The sequence below is a fragment of the Ornithorhynchus anatinus genome, chromosome 3 (genome assembly GCF_004115215.2).
Source record: "Ornithorhynchus anatinus isolate Pmale09 chromosome 3, mOrnAna1.pri.v4, whole genome shotgun sequence".
In the NCBI taxonomy this organism is placed as follows: domain Eukaryota; kingdom Metazoa; phylum Chordata; class Mammalia; order Monotremata; family Ornithorhynchidae; genus Ornithorhynchus; species Ornithorhynchus anatinus.
In genome coordinates this window covers 225,001-250,080 of record NC_041730.1, presented here as the reverse complement: position 1 = coordinate 250,080, position 25,080 = coordinate 225,001, and the positions used below count along the sequence as shown (strand labels likewise).

At 62.7% G+C, this 25,080-nt stretch overlaps 1 protein-coding gene across 1 annotated transcript; it reads left to right on the top strand.

The window, feature by feature from the left end:
* PPP6R3 (protein phosphatase 6 regulatory subunit 3) lies at window positions 1-25,080 on the top strand. The gene is given in 28 exon segments (XM_029060354.2): window positions 1-95; window positions 4,621-4,777; window positions 5,682-5,919; window positions 6,662-6,848; window positions 7,084-7,170; window positions 7,172-7,199; window positions 7,202-7,221; window positions 7,390-7,458; window positions 9,523-9,635; window positions 10,768-10,881; window positions 11,584-11,713; window positions 11,952-12,104; window positions 12,672-12,833; window positions 15,277-15,341; window positions 15,804-15,919; window positions 16,060-16,145; window positions 16,489-16,575; window positions 17,359-17,405; window positions 17,675-17,729; window positions 18,528-18,658; window positions 18,861-18,935; window positions 18,937-18,983; window positions 19,119-19,272; window positions 19,727-19,824; window positions 19,952-20,087; window positions 24,029-24,046; window positions 24,267-24,393; window positions 24,819-25,080. Coding segments are annotated over 26 exon segments (2,751 nt in total). The 5' UTR covers window positions 1-95; window positions 4,621-4,777; window positions 5,682-5,692; the 3' UTR covers window positions 25,038-25,080.

Here is a 25,080-nt window from a genome sequence, read left to right as displayed (position 1 = left end):
GCCGCGGCCGCCATCTTGGGCGCTAGCTGAGGGGGTCGGGCGGCGCGTTTCCCGCCTCGGCGCGACCTGCGGCGGCGGCTGGCGGACTCCAGCAGGTATCTAGCTCCCCCCCCGCCCCGGACCCCGGGACCCCGACGGACCGACCGACCGACCGACCGACGGGCGGGGGGCGTCCACCTTCCAGCCCTGCCCCGGCCCGCTCCGCTCCCCTCCCCCCGCCTGTGCCGGCCCTCCCCTCCCTCCCCCCCGCCCCTCCCGGGATTTACTAGCCAAAGCGTCCCGCCCGCCCGGCTTTGGGCAGGTCCACTCTCCCCCCCATCCCCTCCCCCGCCATTGGCCGGCGGTGACCCCGGGGCCTTCGGGACCCTTCACCCCCGTCTCTACTCTCCACAACTTCTACTTCTCCTCCTACCCTTTAGTTCCCCCAGTTCTCCCCCCTGGCCCAGCCCCCCCCAGTTAGCTCCCCTAGTCTCCCCTTGACCCTGCCCCCAGTTTTCCCACTGACCCTGCCTCTAGCCCCCCCAGCTAGCCCCCCCCAGTCTCCCCAGTTAGCTCCCCTAGTCTCCCCTTGACCCTGCCCCCAGTTCTCCCACTGGCCCTGCCCCTAGCCCCGCCAGTTCTCCCCCTGATCCTAGCCCCCCTAGTTCTCCACCGGCCCTGCCCCTGGTCCTCCCAGTTCTCCCCCCGACCCTAGCCCCCCTAGTTCCCTCACTGACCCTGCTTCTAGTTCCCCCAGTGAACCCCCCAGTTTCCCCCTTGACTCTGCCCCCAGTTCTCCCACTGATCCTGCTCCTAGCCCCCCAGTTCTCCCACTGACTCCGCCCTTAGTCCCCCCAGTTAGCCCCCCTAGTTCTCCCCTTGACCCTGGTCCCCGTTCTCCCACTGGCCCTGCTCTTAGTCCTCCCAGTTCTCCCCCCGACCCTAGCCCCCCTAGTTCTCCCACTGACCCTGACCCTAGTCCCCCCCAGTTAGTCCCCCCAGTTCTCCTCCTGAGCCTAACCCCCCTAGTTCTCCCACTGGCCCTGCCCCTAGTCCTCCCAGTCCCCCCCCAACCCTAGCCCCCCTAGTTCTCCCACTGACCCTGCCCCTGGTCCCTCCAGTTAGCCCCCGTAGCCCCCCCAGTTAGCCCCCCAGTTCTCCCACTGACCCTTCCCCTAGTTCTCCTCTTGACCTTGCCCCTAGTCCCCCCAGTTAACCCCCCAGGTTCTCCCCTTGACCCTGCTCCCCGTTCTCCCACTGGCCCTGCCCCTAGTCCTCCAGGTCTTCCCCCGATCCTAGCCCCCTAGTTCTCCCACTGACCTGCCCTAGTCCCCCAGTTAGTCCCCCCAGTTCTCCTCCTGATCCTAGCCCCCTAGCCCTGCCCCTAGTCTCCCCAGTTAGCCCGCCTAGTTCTCCCCTTAACCCTGCCCACAGTTCTCCTACTGGCCCTGCTCCTAGTCCTCTCAGTTTTCCCCTGTGACCCTAGCCCCCCCCAGTTCTCCCACTGACCCTTCCCCTTGTCCCCCTAGTTAGCCCCCTTAGTTCTCCCCTTGACCCTGCCCCCAGTTCTCCCACTGGCCCTGCCCTCTTCCCCCGACACTAGCCCCCCCTAGTTCTCCCATTGACCCTGCCCCTAGTTCCTCCACTTCTCCCATTGACCCTGCTCCTAGTCCCCTCCAGCCTCTCCCCCCTTCTCTCCCCGCCCCTGCCCCAGCCCCAGCCCTCCCAGCCTCTCCCTATTTGCACCATTGACTCTATTCCTAGCCCCCAGCCACTGTCCACTTCTCCCATTGGCCCTGTCTTTAGCCTCTCATTCTCTCCCCAGTCCTCTCATTGACCCTGCCCCAGTCCCAGTCCCCTCCAGCCTCTCCCCACTTCTCCTGTTGACCTTGCCCCAAACCTCCCCGGTCTTTCCCCATTTCTCCTGTGGACCCTGTCCCTAGCCCCCACCTCTCCCCAATTCTCCTATTGATCCTGTCTCTAACTGTCCCACTCTTCTCATTTCTTCCCTTGGCCCTGGCCCTGCTTCTCTCCACTTCTCTCCCAGGCTCTTCAGCCTCCATCCACTCCTCTCACTGATCCTGTCCGTAGCCCCCCCAATCTCTCCCCCCCATTGACCCTCCCTCTAACCCCCTTCAGCCTCTCCCCACATATCTCGTTGAGCCTGCCTTCACTTCCCAGCCCCTACCTTTCCCACTGATCCTGTTCCTAGTCCCCCTTCCTAGTCCCCCCCAACCTCTCCCCTGTTGTCCCATTGACCGAGTCCTTAGGCCCCCCGCCGGGTGTCTCACCCTCTGCTCAGATGCCCCTTCCCCACCCTGGGCTCCCAGGTAGAAGGTTTGCAGAGCACCCCCATGACGCGGCCTAAATACACCCCCCCGTGCACCTCTGTGCCCCCTGCCTGTGTGCCCCGGTGGCTGGGGGTCCCGGGCTGATGTCCCTGGGGAAGGATGGGAGGCCGGAGGGGAGAGGGAAGCCGGCCGCCGGGGGCTCGGGGAGTGGGTGTGGGGAACCGTGGGTTCCCAGGAGCGGCCTGGGGCTCGGCCGGGTCCTGAGCCGCCACAGGGAACCCGTGTCTGGTGGGACGCAGCCCGGGAGACTGAGGCAGGGGGGTGGGATGGGAGGCGGGGTTGGTCTTTTCACCCACCAGATTCCTACAGCTGGGATTTTGCCTGCCGTTTTGGGGTTTCCCACTTTTCCGGGCCCGAGGGAGCTCTCTGCCGGGCCCCCGAGCCTGGCTGATGCGGCTGCCGGGGGAGAGGCTCCTCAGTCGGGGTCATCCGGCCGGGCAGTTGGCTGACGGCTGCAGAGGGGATGCTCTCCCACCTCCCGCGGCATCCCTTCCGCCCCACCGTGTCCGATCCGGGTGCCCGGCCGGGCCGAGTCTGCCCCCACAGACTCCCCACCTACCTGTTTTGGTCCTCGGAGCTGGGGGACAGCACCCGGGTGGGTTGCATTTGGCTGGCTTCGGGGGCGGTCATCTCTGACCCTGGCTTCTGTGCCAGTCCTCCCGGCGCTCACCGCCCCCATTGTATGAAGGTGCCCGCTGGTCAGCGGGGCTGCCCACCATCACCTCACCTGTGTGGTGTGGCCGGAGTTGGGGATGGGGAGGAGGCTTCTGGTCAGCCCAGACTCCATGGGCACCCGGGACCCTATGTGCTCTGCACATAGTAAGTGCTCAATAAATACTATTGAATGAATCCGTTCCAAGGGCACGCTGGGACTTGGAATTGGCACCCTCTCCCAAAAGAAACCTTGGGCGTGGAGCTGCCGGGGTGGTTTGACACATCCCAGGCCCCAAAGGGTCAGGGGTCAGCCTGGCTGGGCACGTGCCTCGCCCAGGACCCGGCCCTTGTTGGCTCGGCCGGCCGAGGTCAGTCCCCGCCGGCTCCACCAAGGCTGTCGGCCTCCCCTTGGGAACGGTGCGTGGACCTGAGTCACGGGGAACAGCTTGCTGGCGGTCTGGCCCCCAGGGCCCCGCTGTGGGCAGGCCTGGCCAGGCAGTGACATTGGGCGCCGTGGAGCACCCAGGCACAGGACCCGACCGGACCGAGGCGCTCCGAGCCACGGGCCCCCGGAGCGCCGGCCCGGCCGAGCCTGTTTGGGTTCTGGCAGAGAGGCGGGCACCACGTTTCTGGTTGCCGGCTGCCAGGTGGGGACCTGCCCTGTGCCACCCAGGGGCGGCTCTGGGCCGTGGGCCGGCGTGATCCCCTGTGGCCCGGTGGGCCGAGCCGGGAATCCCGTGGGCCCCGGGCCAATCTTACTCCTCTGCCTGGCTCTGGCCCAGCCAGGTGCCCGTGCGCCTCCGCCCGGCCTGCAGCGACCTCGGCTTCCGTTGCCCCCGCTGAGGGGGGTGGGGAGACCTGGGCACCTTGTTATTCAGTGGGCCGGAGGGGGCAGGGGCTGGGGGCGAGGGGGCAGGGAGCTCGGGCAGGGGGCCCCGGCAGACCTGGCTGCTTCCTGCTAAGCCGGTTGAAAGGGCTGCAGCTTCCTGGGTGGAGATGGGCGGAGCCCCAATGACTGGGCCACACTGCCCTCTCCCCCCCCCCCATCACCGCCGCTGTTGCTGGGAGGTTGCTGGGGGCGGGGGCTGAAGGGAGGTGTGGGGCGTGGCAGTTTAGCAGGAGGAGCGCTGACAGCCTGACCCTTGACCTCTGGAGGTATTTTCCCCCGGCAGGCTGCCCTGCATCGGGGCCCTGGACCTGAAGAGGGCGGTTGGGCCGGGCGCCCGAGGGCGGTTATGGGAGTGGAGGTGCCCCGCTCCGTCAGGGCACATGAGGCGGCATTGGCGGGAGGCGGGCCGGTCTCTGGGCCGAGCAGGGGCTGGTCGGGACCACCGTCCCGAGTGCTTGGAGCCGCGGTGGCCTGGGAGAGCCGGACCCTGCGGCAGGTTCAGCAGCCGCAGAAGGTGGTCTGTGGCACTGCCCTTCCCTCCCGCCTGCCCTCGCCTCTCCTCCCAACCCCCCCACCTCGTAGCCCGCGCCCTGCCCGGGGGCGAGGGCCCATCGCACACCAAAGCGCACTTGTCCGGCGCGGTCAGCGTTGGGCAGGGCCGGCTGGGCCGGGGCCAGGTCCCGACCGGGTTCGCTCGGGCAGCTGGATCGGAGCCGGCATTCCGACCACGTGTTTCTCTGCTCGCAGGAGGCGTTGTCCGTCCCGGGGTGCCGCCCGCCTCTGCCCATGCGGTGAACCGAGAGCTGCCGCCCCTACCCCCGCCGCCGCCGGCGGACCCTGGAATGGGCACGGAGCCCCGCGGCCGGCCGGCTGTTTGCTCATAGTTTGCAGCTTCGGGAGGAGGGTAAGAGTCCAGGGCTGGGGTAGTTGGCATGTGTGCCGGGACAGATCTGCCTCCCGTGGCCGTCCCTCCCCTCCTTGTGCCACTGGTGACGGTCAGCTCGTCACCTCTGCCGCCCCCCAGTCCCTGGCAGGAGTGCTCGGACCGCCGGATCTACCCTCTGTGGCTGTGCTAGGCTTCTCTAGGTTCTGCCGGGCGGCCGTTGGGTCGGGGTGAGCTGCCGCCCCGCTGGGTCCCATCTCTCCTTGGGACCGGATTTGGGGCCAGAGGGGCTGAGCAACTCGGAAGCTGCCCGGTGAGGGTGGGGCCCGGTTGGCTTATGGGAGGGGCACTAGGTGGACTAGGAAGGACAGGTGCCCAGTGGATTTGGGAGGGTCACCGGCAAACGCCCAGAGGAACCGCTCCCCATTCTCTGCTGCTCTCGGCCCCGGTCAGACTCCTCCCCCCATGACTTTCCAAGGTGTGTGGATATGGTCTGTGGCCCAGGGTTGGCGTGCACGCAGATGCACATACTTCCATGCCTCCCCTCTCACCCCCCCACCCTACACACATGCAACATATATAAGCACACTTAGGCATGGATCTCCCTTGGTCTCCCCAAGAGCCAGGCCAGGCCTTCAGTCGGCTCGGTGATTCAGTTGGCCGCCCTCCCCTAGCAAGCTGGATCTGACAGCGGTTTCTCGGACTTCGGAGGGCGGTGTCCCCGTCCCTCCCGTCCTGCCCCTTGGGGACTCCACAGTCCCCGTACACGGTGGCGGGGGTGGTCACTTGTCAGGGGCAGGCACCCCTGTCTCTCCCCGCCCCGGTAACCCACGGCGACGGGGGGTGGGGAGGGGTCCTCCCCGGGATTCGGGCCGAGGTCCAGAGCGTCGGAAGCGGCGGGGGTGACGTTGTGTGTCCTGTGCAGACCGGCCCAGCATGTTTTGGAAATTTGATCTCCACTCGTCATCGCACATCGACACGCTCCTGGAGCGGGACGATGTGACCCTGAAGGCCCTCTTGGACGAGGAAGACGTCCTGCAGGAGTGCAAGGCCCAGAACCGCAAGCTCCTAGACTTCCTGTTGAAGGCCGAATGTCTCCAGGACCTGGTCTCCTTCATCGTCGAGGAGCCCCCGCTCAGCCTGGACGAGAAGATCCGATACAAGTGAGGGGCGGGGCCGACCCGCGGGCGGTTGGACGGACAGACAGAGGGTCCGGGCCGCTCCTCACTGGGCTGGTGGGACGTCCCCCATGCTGGCCCGGTCCATTCCGGCCCTGGGATTCTTGCCCTACTCTGGCCGGCTCAGCCAGAGAGAACTCGGTATAGGGACGCTCACTTGCCCCGTCACGACCGGCGGCTGTCTGGCCTGGGGCCCCGGAGTAGCCGTCAGAGGGACGAGACCCTGGGACTGGCGTAGACCCCGGTGGGTGGCTGGGGGAGGCGGAGCAGGGGGCAGTCACCGTCCCGGCAGCCCAGAGTTACCTTGGCACCCTCCTAGTCTGTGGAGTTTTTTGAGCACTTGGGTGAGTCGGACGAGAGCGAGCTGCAGCCTCCCAGACATCAGGGCCCATTGTGGAGACCCACCCAAGTTGTTCACGGGCTGCGAGAGGCCCGGGGCAGGGCCCGGACGGACGGATGCCCAGCCCAGGGAGTGGAGCCTGTGGATGGTTTCACAGAGGCAGGGGCTGGGGTTACAGGGTGTCTAGGGATCCCAGTAGGCAAGACTGAGGAGTTGGGCATTCACCCATGCCCATCCAAGGTGGGACGAACGGGCCCCGCCTTCTGACTTGCGGAGTCCCTGGCCGAGCCTGGTGGAACGGGATCTCGGGGATCCCCGGTGCTGCGCTCCGGACGAGTGCCTTGGCCGGGGGCGTCAGGCCCGGACACTCCGCTCCCCGCCCTGCAGGTACCCCAACATCTCCTGTGAGCTGCTGACGTCGGACGTGTCTCAGGTGAACGACCGTCTCGGGGAGGACGAGGCCCTGCTGGTGAAGCTGTACAGCTTCCTCCTGAACGAGCCCCCCCTGAACCCTTTGCTCGCCAGCTTCTTCAGCAAGGTCCTGAGCGTCCTCATCAGCCGCAAGCCCGAGCAGGTCAGCCCTCTGGCCCCCGCCTGGCTGAGCTCCTGGGTCTGGGCCCGGGCACCGGGGGGTGCTGGGGGGCTCTGTTCCGTGAAAGGTCGGGGACCTGGAGGCTGCTCAGTGCCACTCACCGATGAGACGGGGTCCAGCCGTGGGCCGGTTTAGCGCGAGAGCCATGAGGGGGCCGAGACGGGTCCCAGCAGGCTCACGTGAGGCCTCTGTCGGTGCCCCCGTCCCGCTACCCCAGATCGTGGAGTTCCTGAAGAAGAAGCAGGATTTCGTCGACCTGCTCATAAAGCACATCGGGACCTCAGCCATCATGGACCTACTGCTCCCGCCTGCTCACTTGCATTGAACCACCCCAGCCCCGCAGGACGTTCTCAACGTGAGCCCAACCGCCCCCGCCGGGGCCCCGTCGCTCCCCTTGGGCCACCTGTCCTGCCCTAGCGGGCTGATGGAGTGCGGGTGGTGGGGTCCCGATGCCATCCAGGCTGGGGTGGGGTGGAGGCCGACCTGGCATTCAGGTGGGGCTGAGGGTTGCGGTGTCTTGCAGTGGCTCAATGAGGAGAGGATCATCCAGAGGCTGGTGGAAATAGTTCACCCGTCGCAGGAGGAGACGTAAGTGCCTGGGGCGGCAGGGGTGGGGGCTGCGGGCCGCCCTCTGGCCGTAGATCCGCCGGTGTCCCCGGCCCGGCTGAGCACCAGAGAGGAACGGGATCCCGGTGGCGCGGGACCAGGAGACCCCCTAACTCGGTGGCCCGCCTCCGAGTGCTAGCTGCCAGTGGCCCCGAACGCCTCCTTCCTGTGGGGAATGGGGTAGGAGCACTGGAGAGGAGGGCAGGGGCCAGTCTCTTGATTGGCATTTAGAGGATGCCTGTGTAGGGGGCTGAACAATCAAAGGATCAGTGGGATTTAATTGGACGACTGACCGTGGGGCGGAGCACTGTAGCGAGCACTGGGGAGAGAACAGTGAGCCTAGCGTTAGGTTAGACACAGTCCCTGCCCTGGGGTGGGGCCTATCGCTCTCTAACCTTGGCCTTACCCTCGACTCTTCTCTCTCATTCAAACCCACAGACTCAATCTGTCACTAAATCCCCTCAGTTCCGTCTCCACAACATCTCTAGAACCTGTCTTTTCCCCTTCATCCAAACCGGTTCAAGCACTTAATCTCTTCCGCCATGACTATTGCATCAGCCTCCTCGCTGACCTCCCTGCCTCTTTTCTCTTCCTCACTCCAGTCTGTACTTAACTACGGTGCCCAGGTCGTTTTTCCTAAAATGCCGTTGGATTTTTCATCTCCCCAGTCTTCATTCATTGAGAAGCAGCATGGCTTAGCGGAAAGAGCACAGGTTTGGGAGTCAGAGGATGTGGGTTCTCTTCCCGGCTCCACCACTCGTCTGCTCTGTGACCGTGGGCAAGCCACTTAACTTCTCTGTGCCTCGGTTACCTCATCTGTAAAATGGGGGTGAAGACTGGGATCCCCACGTGGGACGAGCTGATTACCTTGTATCTACCCCGGTGCTTAGAGCGGTGCTGGGCCGTAGCGCTTAACAAATGCAATGATAATTATTATTATTCATTTGTTGTTGTTGGGCATTTACTGTGTGCAAAGCACTATACTAAGTGCTTGGGAGAGTACAATACAACAGTAAACAGACACATTCCCTGCCCACAGTGAGCTTAGAGTCTGGTGGGGGAAACAGGCATTAATGTAAATAAATAAATTGCAGCTCTCCTGTGGTTGCCCATCCATCTCCACATCCAACAGAAACTTCTTATTGTTAGCTGTAAAGAACTCAAACACCTCTCACCCCCTCCGACTTTACGTTCCTGATTTTCCTACTACTCAGCTCACACACTTCGCTCCTCTTAACGTCGCTGTACTCGTACTTTGATCTCATCTCACTGCCGGCCACTTGCCCACGTCTTTGCCCCTGACCTGGATGGAACTCCCTCCCGGCTCCATATTACAACAGACCACTTTCCCCACCCTCAAAATCTTATAAAAACCCCATCTCCTCCAGGAAGCCTTCCCAACTAAGCCCCCTTTTACCCTGCCCTCTCTCCCTTCTGGATCACTCATGCATTGGATCTGTCCCCTTTAAGCCCTTTGCTATTCACCCCACCGTCAGCCCCACGGTACTTACGTCCACATCCGTAATTTATTTTAATGTCTGTCTCCCCATCTAAACTGTAAGTTCCTGGTGGGCAGGGAACGTGTCTACCAACTCGTTTGTATTGTACTCTCTCCAGCGCTTAGTCCATGCTCCACACACAGTAAGCGCTCAATAAGTACCACTGATTTACTAACTGATTGCCGAGCATTGTGCTAAGCACTGGGAGAGAACAGTTCAGTAACATGACTAGGCACAGTCCCTGCCCCGGTGGAAGGGGACTCGGGGGTTGCTGTCAGTCCAGCAGGGGAGACAGACCCAGGAATGACGTAGAGACCGGAGAAGGAGGTGGTCATAAGTTGGGGCTTAAGTGATAGTTGGGTGGGTCAGTCGGGGGACTGCTGGGTGCTCAGAGACTCCGCTTAACTGGCAGAGCCCCGTGTTAGCCCTGGGGGCGCGGGGGCGTCCTGGGTCTGATCTCGGTTGCTGTTGGGGATTGGAAGGGTAGGGGGGCTGAGCCCGGTCTCTCTCTCTCTCTCTCCCCCCCTCGCCCCCTGCTCACTCCCTTGCAGCGACACTCAAACGCCTCTCAGTCCCTCTGCGAGATTATCCGCCTGAGCCGGGATCAGATGCTACAGGTGCAGAACAGCACGGACCCAGACCCCTTGCTGGCCACGTTGGAGAGGTGCGTCGACACCGGGGATGCCCCCTCATGGGACACCCCCCGAGCTGGCGGGGCAAGATGAGGGCGTTCCGCTTCAAATCCGTGGTGTCGGTCAGTGGCCCCCACAGTGGTGGTCCCCTGAGAGCAGATGCGCTCCCAGGGCGGGTGGGGTGGGTGTAGGAGCGATGGAGACCCAGAGCCGAGGAGCTCGCCAGATGTAGCGGCCGGGTAAGAACCGGGCCAGGACGGTGTCCTTGCAGGCCAGGCTGGCTAGGGTTTCCGGGAGAATGACTGTGGACTGGACTGTGTTTTCTGGAAGCGCTGCGGTATTCACCCCGGCCTCACATACTAAAGTCAACGGTCTTAAACTCAACCGTTTCCCGTGTTCCGAATCCACTGTAGTGTCTATCTTCCCCTATAGGCTGTCAGCTTGTTTGGGGCATTCATTCATTCATTCAATAGTATTTATTGAGCGCTTACTATGTGCAGAGCACTTTACTAAGCGCTTGGAATAAACAAGTCGGCAACAGATAGAGACAGTCCCTGCCGTTTGACGGGCTTACAGTCTAATCGGGGGAGACAGACAGACAAGAACAATGGCAATAAATAGAGTCAAGATCTTGTCTACCGATCCTGTTGAACTGTATGCTCTCGAGCGCTTAGTACATTGTGGGCGCCCCATAAATATCACCAATGGAGAGATGGAGGGAGATTAGGGTAGAGTGGAGTGGGGAAGGGAGTAGAGTGGAGTGGGGAAGGGATCCTGGAGCTCACCTGAGCCAGAGTGGTTTCAGTGGAGGAAAGCAGGGGGAGCTGGGTTGAAGGAAGGGGAGGAGGTGGAGGCCTGTTGGAGAACCGGAGCCAGGAAGAACGGGCAAGACTGGGGGGAAGGTGGGAGTGGGGGTTGGGGGACACGAAGCAGTGGGGAAGCCAGAGGGGAGGGGTGGAGTTGGTGATCAGGAGGCTGTGGGGAACGGGGTCCCAGGCACCCGAGAAGGTTCGGCTTTCGAGGGGAGGCCGGAGCCCCTCCTAAGGCGACGGCATCATCTGCCCTGCCCTGGGTACCCTCCCCTACTGCCCCTTGAGGCTGTCCCCTCCCCCGTCACTTCCAGGAGGCCCTCAACCTGCCCCTTTCATGCCCCTCGTGTCCCAGGCAGGAGATCATCGAGCAACTCCTATCCAACGTGTTCCACCCGGAGAAGAACGAGTCCGCCATCGTCAGTGCCATCCAGATCCTGCTGACTCTGCTAGAGACCAGGCGTCCCGCGTAAGTGATCCCCTCCTTCCACCCGCTACCAGGGCCCGGTTGGGGGGCGAAGCCCCGGCAGCCTCGAGCACCATCCCTACGGCTCCTAGCCCGGCAGGCCAGAGCAGGCTCTCTGGCAGCCCCAGCCCCAGGCCACGTGTTTGCTTGGGATGGCTCAGTGCCGCGGGGGGGCTGGGTGTCTCCTCCCAGGAAGGCAGGGTTCCACAGTGAGCCGATCTCACTGGTGGAGACCCCCGGGCCCTGTAGGGCATCCCTGCCCTCAGCCAGCCCTAGCAGGGCACCTCGGAGCCGGCTGGACTGCCTTGCCATGGTCACGTGTGACACCTGGGAGCCGGCTGGCACGCTCTTCACGGCCCCCAGCCGCATGTGACCGGGGCCCTCGAGACTCAGTCCCAGGGCGGGGCAAGAGGCGCCCTTCTGGCAAGAAGCTGGCGCCTGGAGGGGGCCGGGCCAGTGGTCCTGGGACTTTGCCTTGACCACGGAGCGATCGGAAGGAGGACAGCCGGGACTGGGGACAGGTGACGGTTTCTTCCCGCTCCAGGGCACGTTGAGGTGCGAGAGGAGACCGCTGGGGACGGTCCGGGTCTGGGTCAGGATCTCCAGCCCCGTAGCCGAACAGCCTCCCGGCCTCTTTTCGGGAGTGGGGCCCGGTGGGCCGCCCCGGCATGTTGCCCCGGTGATTCCCCGCTCTGTCCTCGGCAGGTTTGAAGGGCACATAGAGGCCTGCCCGCCTGGCGTGGGCCACTCCGCCAGCTCCGTCAGCAAGAGCGTGCTGGAAGCCATCACCGCCCGGCTGAACTCTTTCCACGAGCTCCTGCTCGAGCCCCCCAAGGTGGGCAGAGCGGGGTGGAGCGGTCCGCCCGGTGGCTGGTGGGGCGACGGGGGCAGGGTGGCACAGGGTGACCCTGCCTGGTCCCAGGCTCCAGGCCCCCCCCAGTGGACTTTGCGGGTCATTCCTCGGCGGGCCGTTCCGGGCCCTCTCCGCCTTCCACGCTGCCTCTCCATGGGGCTGTGTGGCGGCGGCCGTCCCCGGAGAGGCCCCGGTGACGTTGGGTTTCCCCGACTTTCAGAAAGGTGCCATGCGGACGACGTGGGGTGTGCTGGACCCCCCTGTGGGCAACACGCGGCTGAACGTGATCCGGCTCATCTCCAGCCTTCTGCAGACCAACTCCGGCGGCGTCAACCTGGAGCTCATCGAGCTCAACAGCATTGGCGTCATCCTGGTGAGCCCCCAGCCCCTCTCCCTCCCCCGGCCTCTGCCCGGAGACGGTGGGGCACTGCTGGGGCTGGGATTACACAGCCTGGAGGGTGGCGGCGAGGCTGGGGTGGGTTACCCCCAACTCCAGGAGCCCACTGGAGCTGGGGGTCGGCAGATTCAGAGCAGACAGCAAGGAGCGATGGCCGGGGACCAGGGACGGAGATGAGAGAGTCGGGTGTGGGCCCGGCCCAGCGATGGAGGGGAATGTCGAGTGTGTGGGCCGGACCCGGTGATGGGCGGAGAGTTGGGCGTGCGGGCCAGACTGGGTGACGTGGTGCGAGTCGGGCGGGGGCCCGGGGAGAGAGAGTCGGGGGTGTGGGCAACCGGTCCTTCTGTAGCCATGAGGATGGGGTTCCGGGAGGGCGGAAATGGGGCTTGGGAGAGCCGGCGGCCTCCCTGCCATCATCGGGTTGGTCGTGATGGCGCTGCTGATGGAAGAGTGGCTCGGCGGGGCAGTTGGCGGGCGGCCGGGGTCCGCTGGCCCAGGGTCGATGAGTGACGAGGCCCGGGTCTGCTGCCGTTGTGTCCTCAGGACCTGTTCTTCAGGTACACGTGGAACAACTTCCTGCACGCGCAGGTGGAGATCTGCATCGCTCTGATCCTCGCCAGCCCCGAAGACAGCAGCACCACCACCCCTTCCACTACCCCAGCCACCCAGGACGCCCCCGGGCACCACCACCTCCTGCTCAAACACGTGAGTGCCCCGCCAGCCATCGCAGCCCCGCCCCCGCCCTGCGAGGCCGGGGACTAGATGAATGGGGCCTCTGCTCCTTGCCCCTTCAGTCAGAGTGCTCACCGTGGAGCATTGTGCTCCACGTCTGGGAGAGGACATTCTCATAGAGTTGGTAAACACGATCCCTGCCCACCTGGAGCAGGCAGGGTACACAGGGAGAGACCTTCAGATCACAGATGGTAGAAGTGCTGGGGGAAAGGGGGTGATAATCCAAGTGCTTAAGATGGTACAGATCCAATGCAGGGTCGATGCAAGGGTTAAGAGTCTTAGTCAAGGAAGGCCTCTCGGGCCCCTTATCACGTTGGCACTACGGAGCCTCTCGCTTCTCTGGGGCCACAGCCCGACGACCCCCGGAGAGGAGTCGCTCACTACCCTTCCCTGGCTTGGCCTTCATTCGGTGCCCTGGTCCCCGCTCCCTGGACCTCTGCCCCCTCGCTCAGCCCTCCCTCTCCCATTAGAGAGCGGGTTCCCACCCACCCTTTCCATCCCATTTGTTCCCACTTTTAACTGTCATCTCTACATGGGTGATTCTCACATCTCCCTCTCCAGCCCTGACCTCTCTCCCTTTCTGTCGTCTCACACTTCCTCCTGCCTTCAGGACATCTTTACCTGATGTCCTGCAGACACCTCAAACTCAAAACATCCAAAACAGAACTCATCCTCCCACTCAAACCCTGTCCTCCCCCAGACTTTCCCATTACTGTAGATAACACCGCTATTCTCTGTCACGAGCCTGTAACCTTGGCATTGTCCTCTATTCATGTTTCTTATTCAACCCACGTAGTCTGTCACGAGATCCCGTCGGTTCTACCTTCACAGCGTCTCTAGAATTTCCCCCTTCCTCTCCATCCCAACTGCCGTGTTGTTGGCCCAAGTACTCATCGTATCCCATCTGGACTACTGCGTCGGTGTACTCACTGGCCTCCCTGCCTCTAACCTCTCTCCTCTCCAGTGAGTCAATCAGTGGTAATTACTGAGCTCTTATTGTGTGCAAAGCACTGTACTAAATGCTTGGGAGAGGACGATGCAACAGAGTTGGTAGTCAGGGTCCCTGCCCACAAGGAGCTTGCAGTTTAGAGGGGGAGATGGACATTAAAATCAGCTGCAGAGAGGAGAAATGGCAGGGTATATGGAGATGGACAGAGGTGCCACGGGGGTGGGGTGGGTACCAAAGTACTGAAGTAGCCCAAGGGCATAGGTGACACAGTGGAGAGGGCTGATAGGGTGAGAAACGCGTTAGGCAAGGAAAGCCTCTTTTCAGAGGTGTGATCGTAATAAGACTGGGAAGGTGGGGAGAGTCATGGTCTGTTGGATATGAAGAGGGTGCCAGTTCCAGGCCAGAGGGAGGACATGGGTAAAGGGTCTACAGTGAGGAAGATGAGATGGAGGTACAGCGAGCAGGAGAGCGGAATGTGCGGGTTGGGTTATAGTAGGAGATCAACGAGGGGAAGTAGGAGTTGGAGAGCCAATTGACCCCCTGAAAGCCGACGGTGAGGAGGTGCGGTGTGATAGAATAAAGATGGTGGATGGGCAACCACTGAAGTTCTGGAGGTGTGGGGCGATATGGTCCGAAAGTTCCTGTAGAGTAACGGTCCGGTCAGCAGAGGAAGTAAGGACTGGAGTGGGGAGAGACAGGAGACGAGGAGGTCAGTGAGGAGGCAGGATTTGTCCAGTGTTTCCTGGTAGCAGTTTGGATGAAGAGGAAGGGACGCAGGGGGGCTGGAGTTGAAACAGCAGGGAGGAGGAGGGAGACTGGACCACCTTGGTTTTTCTCCCCCACCCCGGGGTGGGGGGCGTGCCATAGCGCCATGACATCTGACTGACCTCTCCTTTCTTCTTTCCCTTCCCCGTGCTGTTCTACCGCCCATCTGTGCCACCCCTATTCTTGGGTCTGTCCCAACCAAGTGCTGTGATAGATAGTGCCTGCCCCACAGCACTCGAATATATACCCTTCCCCTGCCCGGCATTTCTTTTAAGGCAGCCTCCCCTCCCCTAGACTGTAAGCTGTTTGAGAGCAGAGATCGTGTCTCCCAACTGCACTGTATCATCCCCTCCCAAGCCCCGAATCCAACTCTGAGTCCAGCATGCACAGAGAGCTCTCAGTCAATAGCAGGATTGAAGCGCGCTCCCCCAGGGAGGGGGCCGGCCCAGATCTTGAGCCAGCATAGCCCCGTGGGGTGCCGGGGGCTCCCCAAGCAGTCTTCCCCCCAACTCTGCACTCAGCCCCCCTCTGGGGGGGCTTGCCCTCGCTGCCCGGTCCTGGAACCCCACAGAGTGCCCAGCGGGGGCTGGGGGGACTGAGCCCCGACCCTCCCCTTCTGACCGACAAGTGGGTGGGCGGGGAACTCACTTAAAATGTTGAGCTGGTGGCTTCGGGCGCTGACCAAGCCCCTGTTTGTCACAGCTTTTCCTGAAATGTCACTTGGTGGAGCGGATCCTGGAGGCCTGGGACCTGAATGAGAAGAAACAGTGAGAGACCAAGTTATTCTCTTCCAACCTGCCCTTTGCGTCCACTCCTCTCCCCACCCCCCACCCCGGACCCATCCCTATTCGAGCTGCCGCCGTCCATCTCCCTCAGTCCTCTGCTTTGTGGGCTCCGGACCCTCAGATGCTTGCGCTCCTTGGCCATCCCACCATTGGCCTGCGCCCCCGGCCTTCCCGCTGGGGCAGGAAGGGTCTGGTCTGGCTTCTCGGACCAAATGAAAGTGTAAGCCATGGATGGATCGACCGGCCTGAGACCCGTGAGGATCTTTGTGCCGGTCCGGCGGGAGCCGGGCCTGGGTTGGGGAGGGGAGGGTACCCCCCGGGCCAGATCCAGCTGGGTCGACTTGGAGAGCTGGTGGTCCCTGGCCCAGGCAGGGCAGACCTCTTGCCCCTAGCTGATGCCCGATCTAGGACCCCCCTGACCCCAGTGTCGTGGCCGTGTTTCAGGGCGGACGGGGGGCGGCGGCACGGCTACATGGGCCACCTGACCCGGATTGCAAACTGCATCGTGCACGGCAGCGAGAAGGGGCCCCACAGTGCTGCACTGCAGCGGCTCCTCAAGGGTGAGGGGCGTTGGGGGCCCCGTCCGGGGCGGGTGTGGGGGAGAGCGGTGGGCTGGGGGTGAGCCGGGGGCCAGGCTGGGAGGTGGGGGAGCCCCACTGGGCCGTGGGGTGATGACGGTTTTCCTCTTCTCTGTGGGCAGACCTTCCGGACCAGGTGAGGGAGCGGTGGGAAACCTTCTGCTCCAGCTCCCTGGGGGAGACCAACAAGAGGAACACGGTCGATCTGGTGGGTCACGATGCCGGGAAGGGTGGGGGGCCGATATCTCCCCCCGTCACCTCCTCTTTCCCCTCCCCTATCCTCTCCCAAGTCCAGCCTCCTGCCACTCCTCCTCTTCTTATCTCTCCTTCCCCCCAGCCCCACTCACCAGTATCATCCCCCTAGCCCTGCCCACAGAGGGGGAGACTGAGGAATGAGATCCAGGCTCGGTGGCGTCTACAGGGCTTTGTGACTTGTTCCCGGCGGCCCTCGAGCCAGGGCGGTGGTCCACGGGCTGGACCCCTGAGGGGGAGGGGCAGCATCGAACTTGCGCAGGCTCTGAGCCCCCTCCCCCCCATCTCCACATGTCCAGGTCACCACGTGTCACATTCACTCATCCAGCGATGATGAGATCGACTTCAAAGAGAGCGGCTTCTCCCAAGACTCGTCTCTGCAGCAGGTGAGGCCGGTGCCGGGCGGGGCTTCGCCAGGCATTCCTGGCTGCGGCATGCTCTGCCGACCGCTCGCTCGGGCCGAGTGCCCCGCCTGCTTGCCCATCCTGGCAGCCCCACTGGGGAAGACGAGCAGACAGAAGCTTGGCGAGTTTGGGAGGAGGAGAGAAGGGGAGAGGCTTGTGCAAGGAAATTAGCAGCACGAGGCCAGGTGCTCTCCATTCCTCCGGATTGTGCATCAGGCCAGGAGGGCTTCCTTGGCGGGGGTGGGGCTTTGGGCGCGAAGAGCCGTGCCTGGGCAAAGGGGATTGAAGTGGGGGGTGGCGCTTCAGGCTGGGGCCCAGTGTGAGTGAGCAGGCCGAGGCAGGAGAGTTGAGCAAGAGTCCGTGAGCAGGCGAGGTTGGAAGGGGTGGGCCTGTAGGGTAGGGGGAGAGCCGGGAGATCTCCCGGCTCGGGGAGCCGGGGTAGCTTATGGATCACTCTGGGGGCACTGGGGCGTCTTGAACTGCTCCCTTTGGCTAGGGCCACTAAGCAAGTCTGGTCAGCCCCTGTTGGTGAACTCCTGATTCACTTGCCCGGCCTCTGCCCCCAGTCCCCAGCTCCCAGCCCCCAGGAACCGCAAAGTTGGGGGGGGGGGGGGGGCTGGCCATTTCCCCGGGCCTCCCGGCCCCCGGCCGGTCTTTGGGGCCACAGGGTGGAATGGGAGTCGTGATACCCCTGTCGCGGCCCTGGGCTGCCAGGCCTTTTCTGATTATCAGATGCAACAAATGACGTCCAACTTTATTGACCAGTTTGGCTTCAATGACGAGAAGTTTGCGGATCAGGATGACATCGGCAAGTGAGTACGACGGCCCCGGGCCCAGCTCAGCGCTTGTTCTGCTCCCCCTCCCTTCCCCCACCCTGGCCGGCCTCACACCCCATGACCCCACCATCCCATGACCCCGTGATCCCACGCAGTGCAAAACCAGGCACCCTCTCTCCCTCTGTGGGGGTGGTGCGGAGCTGGGGCATGCTCGGGAGACCCCCGCCCCGCCTCTGAGGGCCAGAAGGAAGGTCGGTCGCGGCCCCGGCCGGCCGTCTCGAGTGATCGTCGCCTCTCATTGGCAGTGTTTCGTTCGATCGGGTGTCGGACATCAACTTCACCCTCAATGCAAATGAGACGGTGAGTAGTAGTGGCTGGGAGCAGGGACGGTGTTGGGGGCACCAGGGCAGGCCAGAGAGAGCCCTTCCCCGGTTGCATTGACCCCCGGGGAAGGCCAGGCCATCCCCCGATGGCCCCTCTGGGGCCCGGGCCCAGAGTCAGACCATGTCACATCCATTAGGGTGACCCCCCGGGGCTAGGGAAAAGTCTGTGGTTAACTAGCTGCCTGACCCTAACCTGGTCTTTCCCGCCCCCCACCGCATTGTTCGGTGTCTTGGGGTCCTCTTCCTGGTCCCCAGCTGGGTGTCGGGTATCAGGGTTGTTGGGGATTGTGCCCAGGGCTCTAGGTGGTGGGGCGTTCAGGCAGAGCAGATGGTTGGGGCAGATCGACTCGCGGCGGGGACCTGGGCTCTGGAACTCGAGGTGGGAAGCCCCTGCCTCTGTGGGGAGGAGGGTGGGCTCGCCCCAGGGTTTCTGTGGTTCTTGGCCCCGGGACCCTCCCGGACTGCTGTTATTGGCAGCCTCTGGGATGGCCTTGCCAGCGTGGAGGAGGGGAGAAGATCATGCCGCCTTTCACTCAGTGCGCATCCACGTGCCCAGGCCTGCATGGTGATGGCAGGCCAGGGTAGGCCCATCCTCACCTTGGGGACCCTGCGGGCCCCCCCCTCGGAGCGGCCAGGAGCGACTCCCTGGTGGCTGTGGGGTGCAGGCTCTGAGCAGGCCTGGTGCAGGCCTGGGGAGCGTGCAGCCGCAGGATCCCCGAATCGGCAGAGGATGCCAGTGGACCCCGGGAAACCCATGGGGCTCTGTCTGCGGCAGGGCAACATGGCGCTGTTCGAGGCCTGCTGCAAGGAGAGGATCCAGCAGTTCGATGACGGCGGCTCTGACGAGGACGACATCTGGGAGGAGAAGCACGTCGCCTTCGCTCCCGAAGCCCAGCGGCGCTCCAGGTGCGGCCCTCCCGCCCTCCGGCCAACATCACCCGTGGGTGTCTGCTCGGGCCCTGGTCGACCCCGGTCAGCCGGCTGGCTCCCTGGGAGAGTCACCAACCAGTTTCCCCCTGGTCCGAGTGCAGCCCACCCTCCCGTTTGTGCCCACTGCGACACCCCCTGTCCCGTCGCTGACTATCCCCGTCCCACCCTCCCTCCCCAGCTCCGGCAGCACGGACAGCGAGGAGAGCACCGATTCCGAGGAGGAGGAGGACGGAACTCAGCAGGACTGTTTGAGTAGGCAGTGCCGGGGCGGAGGACAAAATGGAGGTGGACCTGAGCGAGGGTAGGCTCCCCCCACCTCGCCCTGCTCAAGGCCCGGCAATGTTCGTAGCCCCCGCCCCCTGGCTCTGGGCTGGTGTGAGCCCCCGTGTTGTCCCAGACCGTGGGGGTGCTGACGTGGATCCCCTCCATTTCCCAGCACCGGCCTGGTCGGCCACCTTCGATGTGCCCATGGAGACGGGGCACGGGGCCGGACTGGATCCGTGGGGTTCCGGCGTTTGGAGCACCGAGGAGCCACTCCCCACCAAGGAGACGGGGTGGGCGTCTTTTCTCGGATTTCAGCCCGCTGGGAGGTGAGTCTCTGGCGTGGGCTGGGCCCAGACGATGCATCTGTCAGTCCATCTATCCACGTCTGTCCATCTGCGGGGCGAGGGGCCGTCTGTCTTAGTTCGAAGCCTGGGGGTCGAGGCGGAGAAGGGGTGGGACCCTGAGGGTGCTCATCCCCTTCCCCCTCCTCCTCCCCACTGTCCCTGCCGTGGCCTTTTCTTGTCCTCCTCTTCCCCCACCCCACTCCCTTATCCCAGTTCCCCAACCACCTGGCCTGGCCCAGAGCAGTGACCAGCCCCGAGCCCCTACCATGTGCTGAGAGGCGGAGGGTGGGGTAGAGGGGCTAGGCAGGCGTTTACTGTGGGCAGAGCTCCGTCGTTAGGGGACTCAGTCCGGCGACAGAGCTGCTCCATCCGAGGGCCGCTCTGCGGGGGTGGGGGGATCCTCCGCGGTCCCGACCCCACGTGTCCCTTGTCGTAGCCCCAAGGAGGCCCCCCGGAGCGCCTCGCCGGTGGACATGGAGACCAGCACGGAGCCCCCCAGCTCCAGCCCCGCCCCCCAGCCCGCCCTGCCGGACGGTGAGCCGCCGGGGAGGACGGGCGGGAGGTGGATGGGGTGGGCAGTTGCTGGGGGGTGGGGTGAAGATGCGCCTCCCCGCCCTGCCCCCCCCCCCCCCCCCGGGGCTGACGCAGTCTGGGCCCACAGGCCCGGGGAACAGCGTGGCCATGGATGCCAGTGAGGGCGGGGCCGAGAAGGTGACGGAGACGGTGATGAACGGCAGCATGAAGGAGACCCTCAGCCTCACTGTGGACGCCAAGACAGAGACTGCGGTCTTCAAGAGGTGGGCGGGGCTGGCGAGGGCGTCCTGTCAGGCCGGCCTCAGGTGGGCGGGCGGGCGGGCTGTCCGTCGGTCTGCTCCCCCTCTCCCGCCCAATACGCTCCGCCTAGTGAGCGCTCAGTCCGTCTGTCCTCCCAGTGGTCATTTTGTCTATCCCCCAGTGGAGGTTTGTCTCTCTCTTCCTCTCTCCCCCAATGGGTCACTCCATCCTCGGCATCTCACCCCCCACCCTTGACCTCGTTTCAGGCAGTCGGTGGGATTTATGGCATGCTTGCTGTGCACGGAGCACTGTACTGAGCACTCAGGAAAGTGTAATGCGATAGAGTCTGTAAACGTGATCCCTGCCCAGAAGGAACTTGTATCCAAAAAAATTACAGACGGGAAATAGTAGGGTATAAGCATACCAATTCATCAAGCAATCGTATTCAATGAATGCTTATTGTGTGCAGAGCACTGTACTAAGCACTTGGGAGAGTGCAGAGTGTACACAAATGAGTGCTGCAGGCCTGGGGTGAGGATCAAGGGGCTTAAAGGGCACACAGCCATGAGCAAAGTCAACATGGATTGAAGGCAGAGGGGAGAAATGACGCCCTAGTCACGGAAGACTTTTTGGAGATGTGATTGGAGGTGGGTTTTGAAGGTGGGAAGAGAGGTGGACTGTCAGATAAGGGGGTGGAGGGAGTTCCAGATCTGATAAAGGATGAAGTCGGTGAGGAGGGGTCGGTGAGGAGCTAGAGGAGATGGAGGAAGTAGGTTGGCGTGACAGGAGCAAAGTGGATTGTGGTCGATCTCTGAGGTCAAGTAGGAGGGGGAGACCTGATTGAGGGCTTCAAAGCCGACGAAGCGTTGGCGAGGAGTTTCTGTTTGGTGCGAAGGTGGGTGGAGACAGCGTGTCTTAGTGGCAAGAGCCCGGGCTTGGGAGTCAGAGGTCGTGGGTTCTAATCCCGGCTCTGCCACTTGCCAGCTGTGTGACTTTGGGCAAGTCAGTTCACTTCTCTGTGCCTCAGTGACCTCATCTGTAAAATGGGGATTAAGACTGTGAGCCCCATGTGGGACAATCTGATGACCTTATGTCTACCCAAGGGTTTAGAACACTGCTTGGCACATGGTAAGTGCTTAACAAATACCATCATTATTATTCATTCAGTAGTATTTATTGAGCGCTTACTATGTGCAGAGCACTGTACTAAGTGCTTGGAATGTACAAATCGGCAACAGATAGAGACAGTCCCTGCCTTTTGACGGGCTTACAGTCTAATTGGGGAAGACAGACAAGAACATTGGCAATAAATAGAGTCAAGGGGAAGAACATCTCATTAAAACAGTAGCAAATAAATAGAATCAGGGTGATGTACATCTCATTAAACAAAATAAACAGGGTGATGATATATACAGTTGAGTGGACGAGTACAGTGCTGAGGGGATGGGACGGGAGAGGGGGAGGAGCAGAGGGAAAAGGGGGGAGAAGAGGGTTTAACTGCGGAGTGGTGGGGGGGGGGTAGAGGGAGCAGAGGGAGAAGGGGAGCTCAGTCTGGGAAGGCCTCTTGGAGGAGCTGAGCTTTAAGTAGGGATTTGAAGAGGGGAAGAGAATGAGTTTGGCGGAGGTGGGGAGGGAGGGCATTCCAGGACCGCGGGAGGACGTGGCCCAGGGGTCGACGGCGGGATAGGTGAGACCGAGGGACGGCGAGGAGGTGGACAGCAGAGGAGTGGAGCGTGCGGGGTGGGCAGTAGAAAGAGAGATTATTAGGTGCTTAGTACAGTGCTCTGCACATAGTAAGTGCTCAATAAATACAATAGAGTGAATGAATGAATGAACAACCGTTGCAGGTTCTTGAGGAGTGGGCATACATGGACTGAACATTTCTTTAGAAAAATAATACAGGCAGCAGAGCCAAGTCTGGACTAGAGTGGGGAGAGGCAGGAGACAGAGAGGTCATTGAGGAGGCTGATGCAGTATTCATTCATTCATTCATTCATTAATCCAATTGTATTTATTGAGTGCTTACTATGTGCAAAGCACTGCACCAACCTCTTGGAGAGTACAATTAAGCAATAAAGAAAGACAATCCATGCCCCCATGGGGCTTACAATCTAGAAGGGGGACGATAGACATCAAAAACAAGTAAACGGGCATCAGTAGTCAAGGTGTGGTAACGGTTTGGATGGAGAGGACAGGGCGGATTCTCAAGATGTCGTGAAGGTCGAACTGCCAGGTCAGAACTGAGGAGCAGCATGTCCTAGTGGAAAGAGTCTGGGAGACAGAGGACCTGGGTTCTAATCCTGACTCTGCCACGTGCCTGCTGTGGGGCCTTGGGCAAGTCATTTAACTTCTCCGGCTCAGTTCCCTCTGTAAAATAGGAATTTAATACCTGCTCTCCCTCCTGCTTAGGCTGTGAGCCCCGAGTAGAACAGGGACAGTGTTTGACATGACTGTCTTTCCCAGCGCTTAGAACTGTGCTTGACACAGTTGAGAGCTTAACGAATACCACCATTATTATTATTAAGGCGTCGTGACATGCCGAACGTGCAGGTCGAGTGAGAGAGATGAGTGGAAGATAACACCGAGGTTACAGTCTTGTGAGACGGAGGGTTGTGGCGCTGTCTGCAGTGATGGAAAGGCAGACAGGGTTTGAGTGAGAAGATGAGTTCTGTTTTTGGACCTATTGGGATGGAGGTGTCGGCGGGACATCCAAGTAGAGATGTCCTGAAGCAGGAGGAAATGTGAGACCGCAGAGGAGAGGAGTTCAGGGCTGGAGAGGGAGATTTGGGAAACCTCCGCGTAGACCTGGGAGTTGAAGCTGGGAATGGATGAGTTCTCCCGGCCTGTAGGTGTAGATGGAGACTAGAAGGGAACCCAGAACGGAGTCCTGAAGCACCCCCAGAGTTAGGGGGTGGGAGGCAGAGGAAGAGCCCGTCAGACGGAGAAGGATCCACTTCCCGAGTCCCCAGGTGCCTGCTCCCAGAGTGGAGGAGGCGGGCAGGGAAGAGGGTTGTTCCCTTCCCCTCTAGGATGTAGAGCACTGGTGGGCCCCCACAGGCCCCCTGTGTTGGGCTAGAAAGACTAGCCTGGGTGAGGGCACAGAACACTGAGATCAGCGTGGCAACCTTCTGGCTCTGTCCAATTTCCCGCAGCTCTGGGGCTCCCTGGGGCCCTGCCCCTGCCCCCGCCCTTAGGGTCTGGGGCAACGCAAGCTTCATTCCCTCCCGCCGGGTATCCGGCCCCTCGAGAGACTGCCGGGTACTGACCGGGCGCCCGCCGCGGGAATGCCTAGTGCTCAGTACTCGGCAAGAGCCAAAGGAGCCAGCGTCACGGGCCCTACCAGCGTGGAGCTGCTGCTGCTGCCATCTTGATGGGGCGATGGACCCGAGACCCTTCCCAAACAGAGCGATCCACGCATGGGATGGAATGACCGTCCCAGTAGCTTTATGGGCGGGTCCGTCCAGCACAAGCCTCCCAGTCTGCCCTGGGCGGGCATGAAGCGGCCGCACCTGCTGGTCAGGAGGAGCCCAGGCCAGGGAACTTGTCGTGACTAGGCTTTTCGCGTCTGGCTCCCCTGGGTTCTTCATCGGGACTGACGGTGTGGGTTTTTGCCCTCTCCCCTTCTTCCTCCTCCTCCTTCCTCTCTCTCTCTCCCTCTCCTCCTTCCTCTCCCTCTTGTATCCCTCCTGCTACTGCTGCCGCCTTGCTTCCACACTGGGCAGGCCGCTCGGACTGTGAGATGGGAGGGTGGAAAGCGGGAGGGTAGAGCCGGCCTGCCGACTCGCCCTCTTCCCCACCCCACCCCCGATCCCAGACCCCGGGGGCCGACCCCAGACTGGGCTGTGGAGAAGCAGATCCGGGCCCACGGGGGCAGTCGGGCATCTGGGCTATACCCCGGGCGCGCTGAGCGGAACTGAGCTTTCATACATTTCCTTTTCTGTCCCTCTGCCGCGGGCGGCTTCAGAGTGCTGGAATCCTTCCGGTAGGTACGGCCAGGGGCTCGGCCGCAGGGGGGCCCGGCCGGGGGTGCCCTCCCTCCCCGCTGGGGGCTCAGGTCCATCTGTTTGTGCGCTCATCCATCTCACGCCCCAGCCCCTTGGGTGCATGTGGCTGTGCGTGCCTGCCCGCCTGTCTGCCTGCCTCCCACCTGTGCGTACGTGTACATGCGTGTGTGCTGACGCCGGTCTGTTCCCGGCCCGCAGTGAGGGACGGGAAGGTGTCCAGCCCTCAGGACGCTGCCTGCTGCAACTGCCCCGTGGAGGAGAGCCCGGGGGCCGCAGAGGGAGCCTTGGCCAGTCCCCCGCCCGCCTCCAGCGGCCCAGAGCAGAGGTAACGGCCCCGACCCCGTCAGCCTTTGGGCACAGAGGCAGCTCAGAAGGGGCCCTATCCAGATCCCCTGCCCCCTCCCCCCCACCACCTTAGTCTTGAACTGCCCTGGTCTCCAGGGCTCCAATGGAGATGGGGAATACTGGGAGTGCGTCCTTGGTTTTTGGCCCTCCCTCTGGCCCCTGCCTCACCCCTGGCTCCACAGGGGGAAGATCCCGAGGGGCTCAGATGAGGCAGAAATTCATGGGTCATCCCTGGCCCGTCACCGTGGTGCCCCTGTGCCCCGCCTCTCTCCCCCCCACCCCCCAACTCCACCCCACCCCACCAGTTTTCTCCCTGGGTGGTGGGGGCCGCCCCCTCCCCCCAACCGACCTCGCGTAGCCCCTGGGCCGAGCCGCACTCAAAGACATGCGCTGCGTCTGCGGCAGGGTCGACCAGCAGGCCCTCGTGGGAGCCGCGCCCGCCGACCGGCCCGTATGACGGGCGATCCTCGGCCCGGGGCTGAAGAGGAGGCGCCGGACCCACCCGCCGCCCGCGCGGCCCGGGGTCTCGGGGTTGGGGGCGAGCCGGTCCCGCTGGGTCCGGGGCCGGGCCCGGTGCCGGCGGAGGCGAGGCGGAGGCCGGTCTCTGCTGCACGGACTCTGTGAGCGACCGGGACCACCAGCTCCCCTTTCTAGTTTAGATTCCACA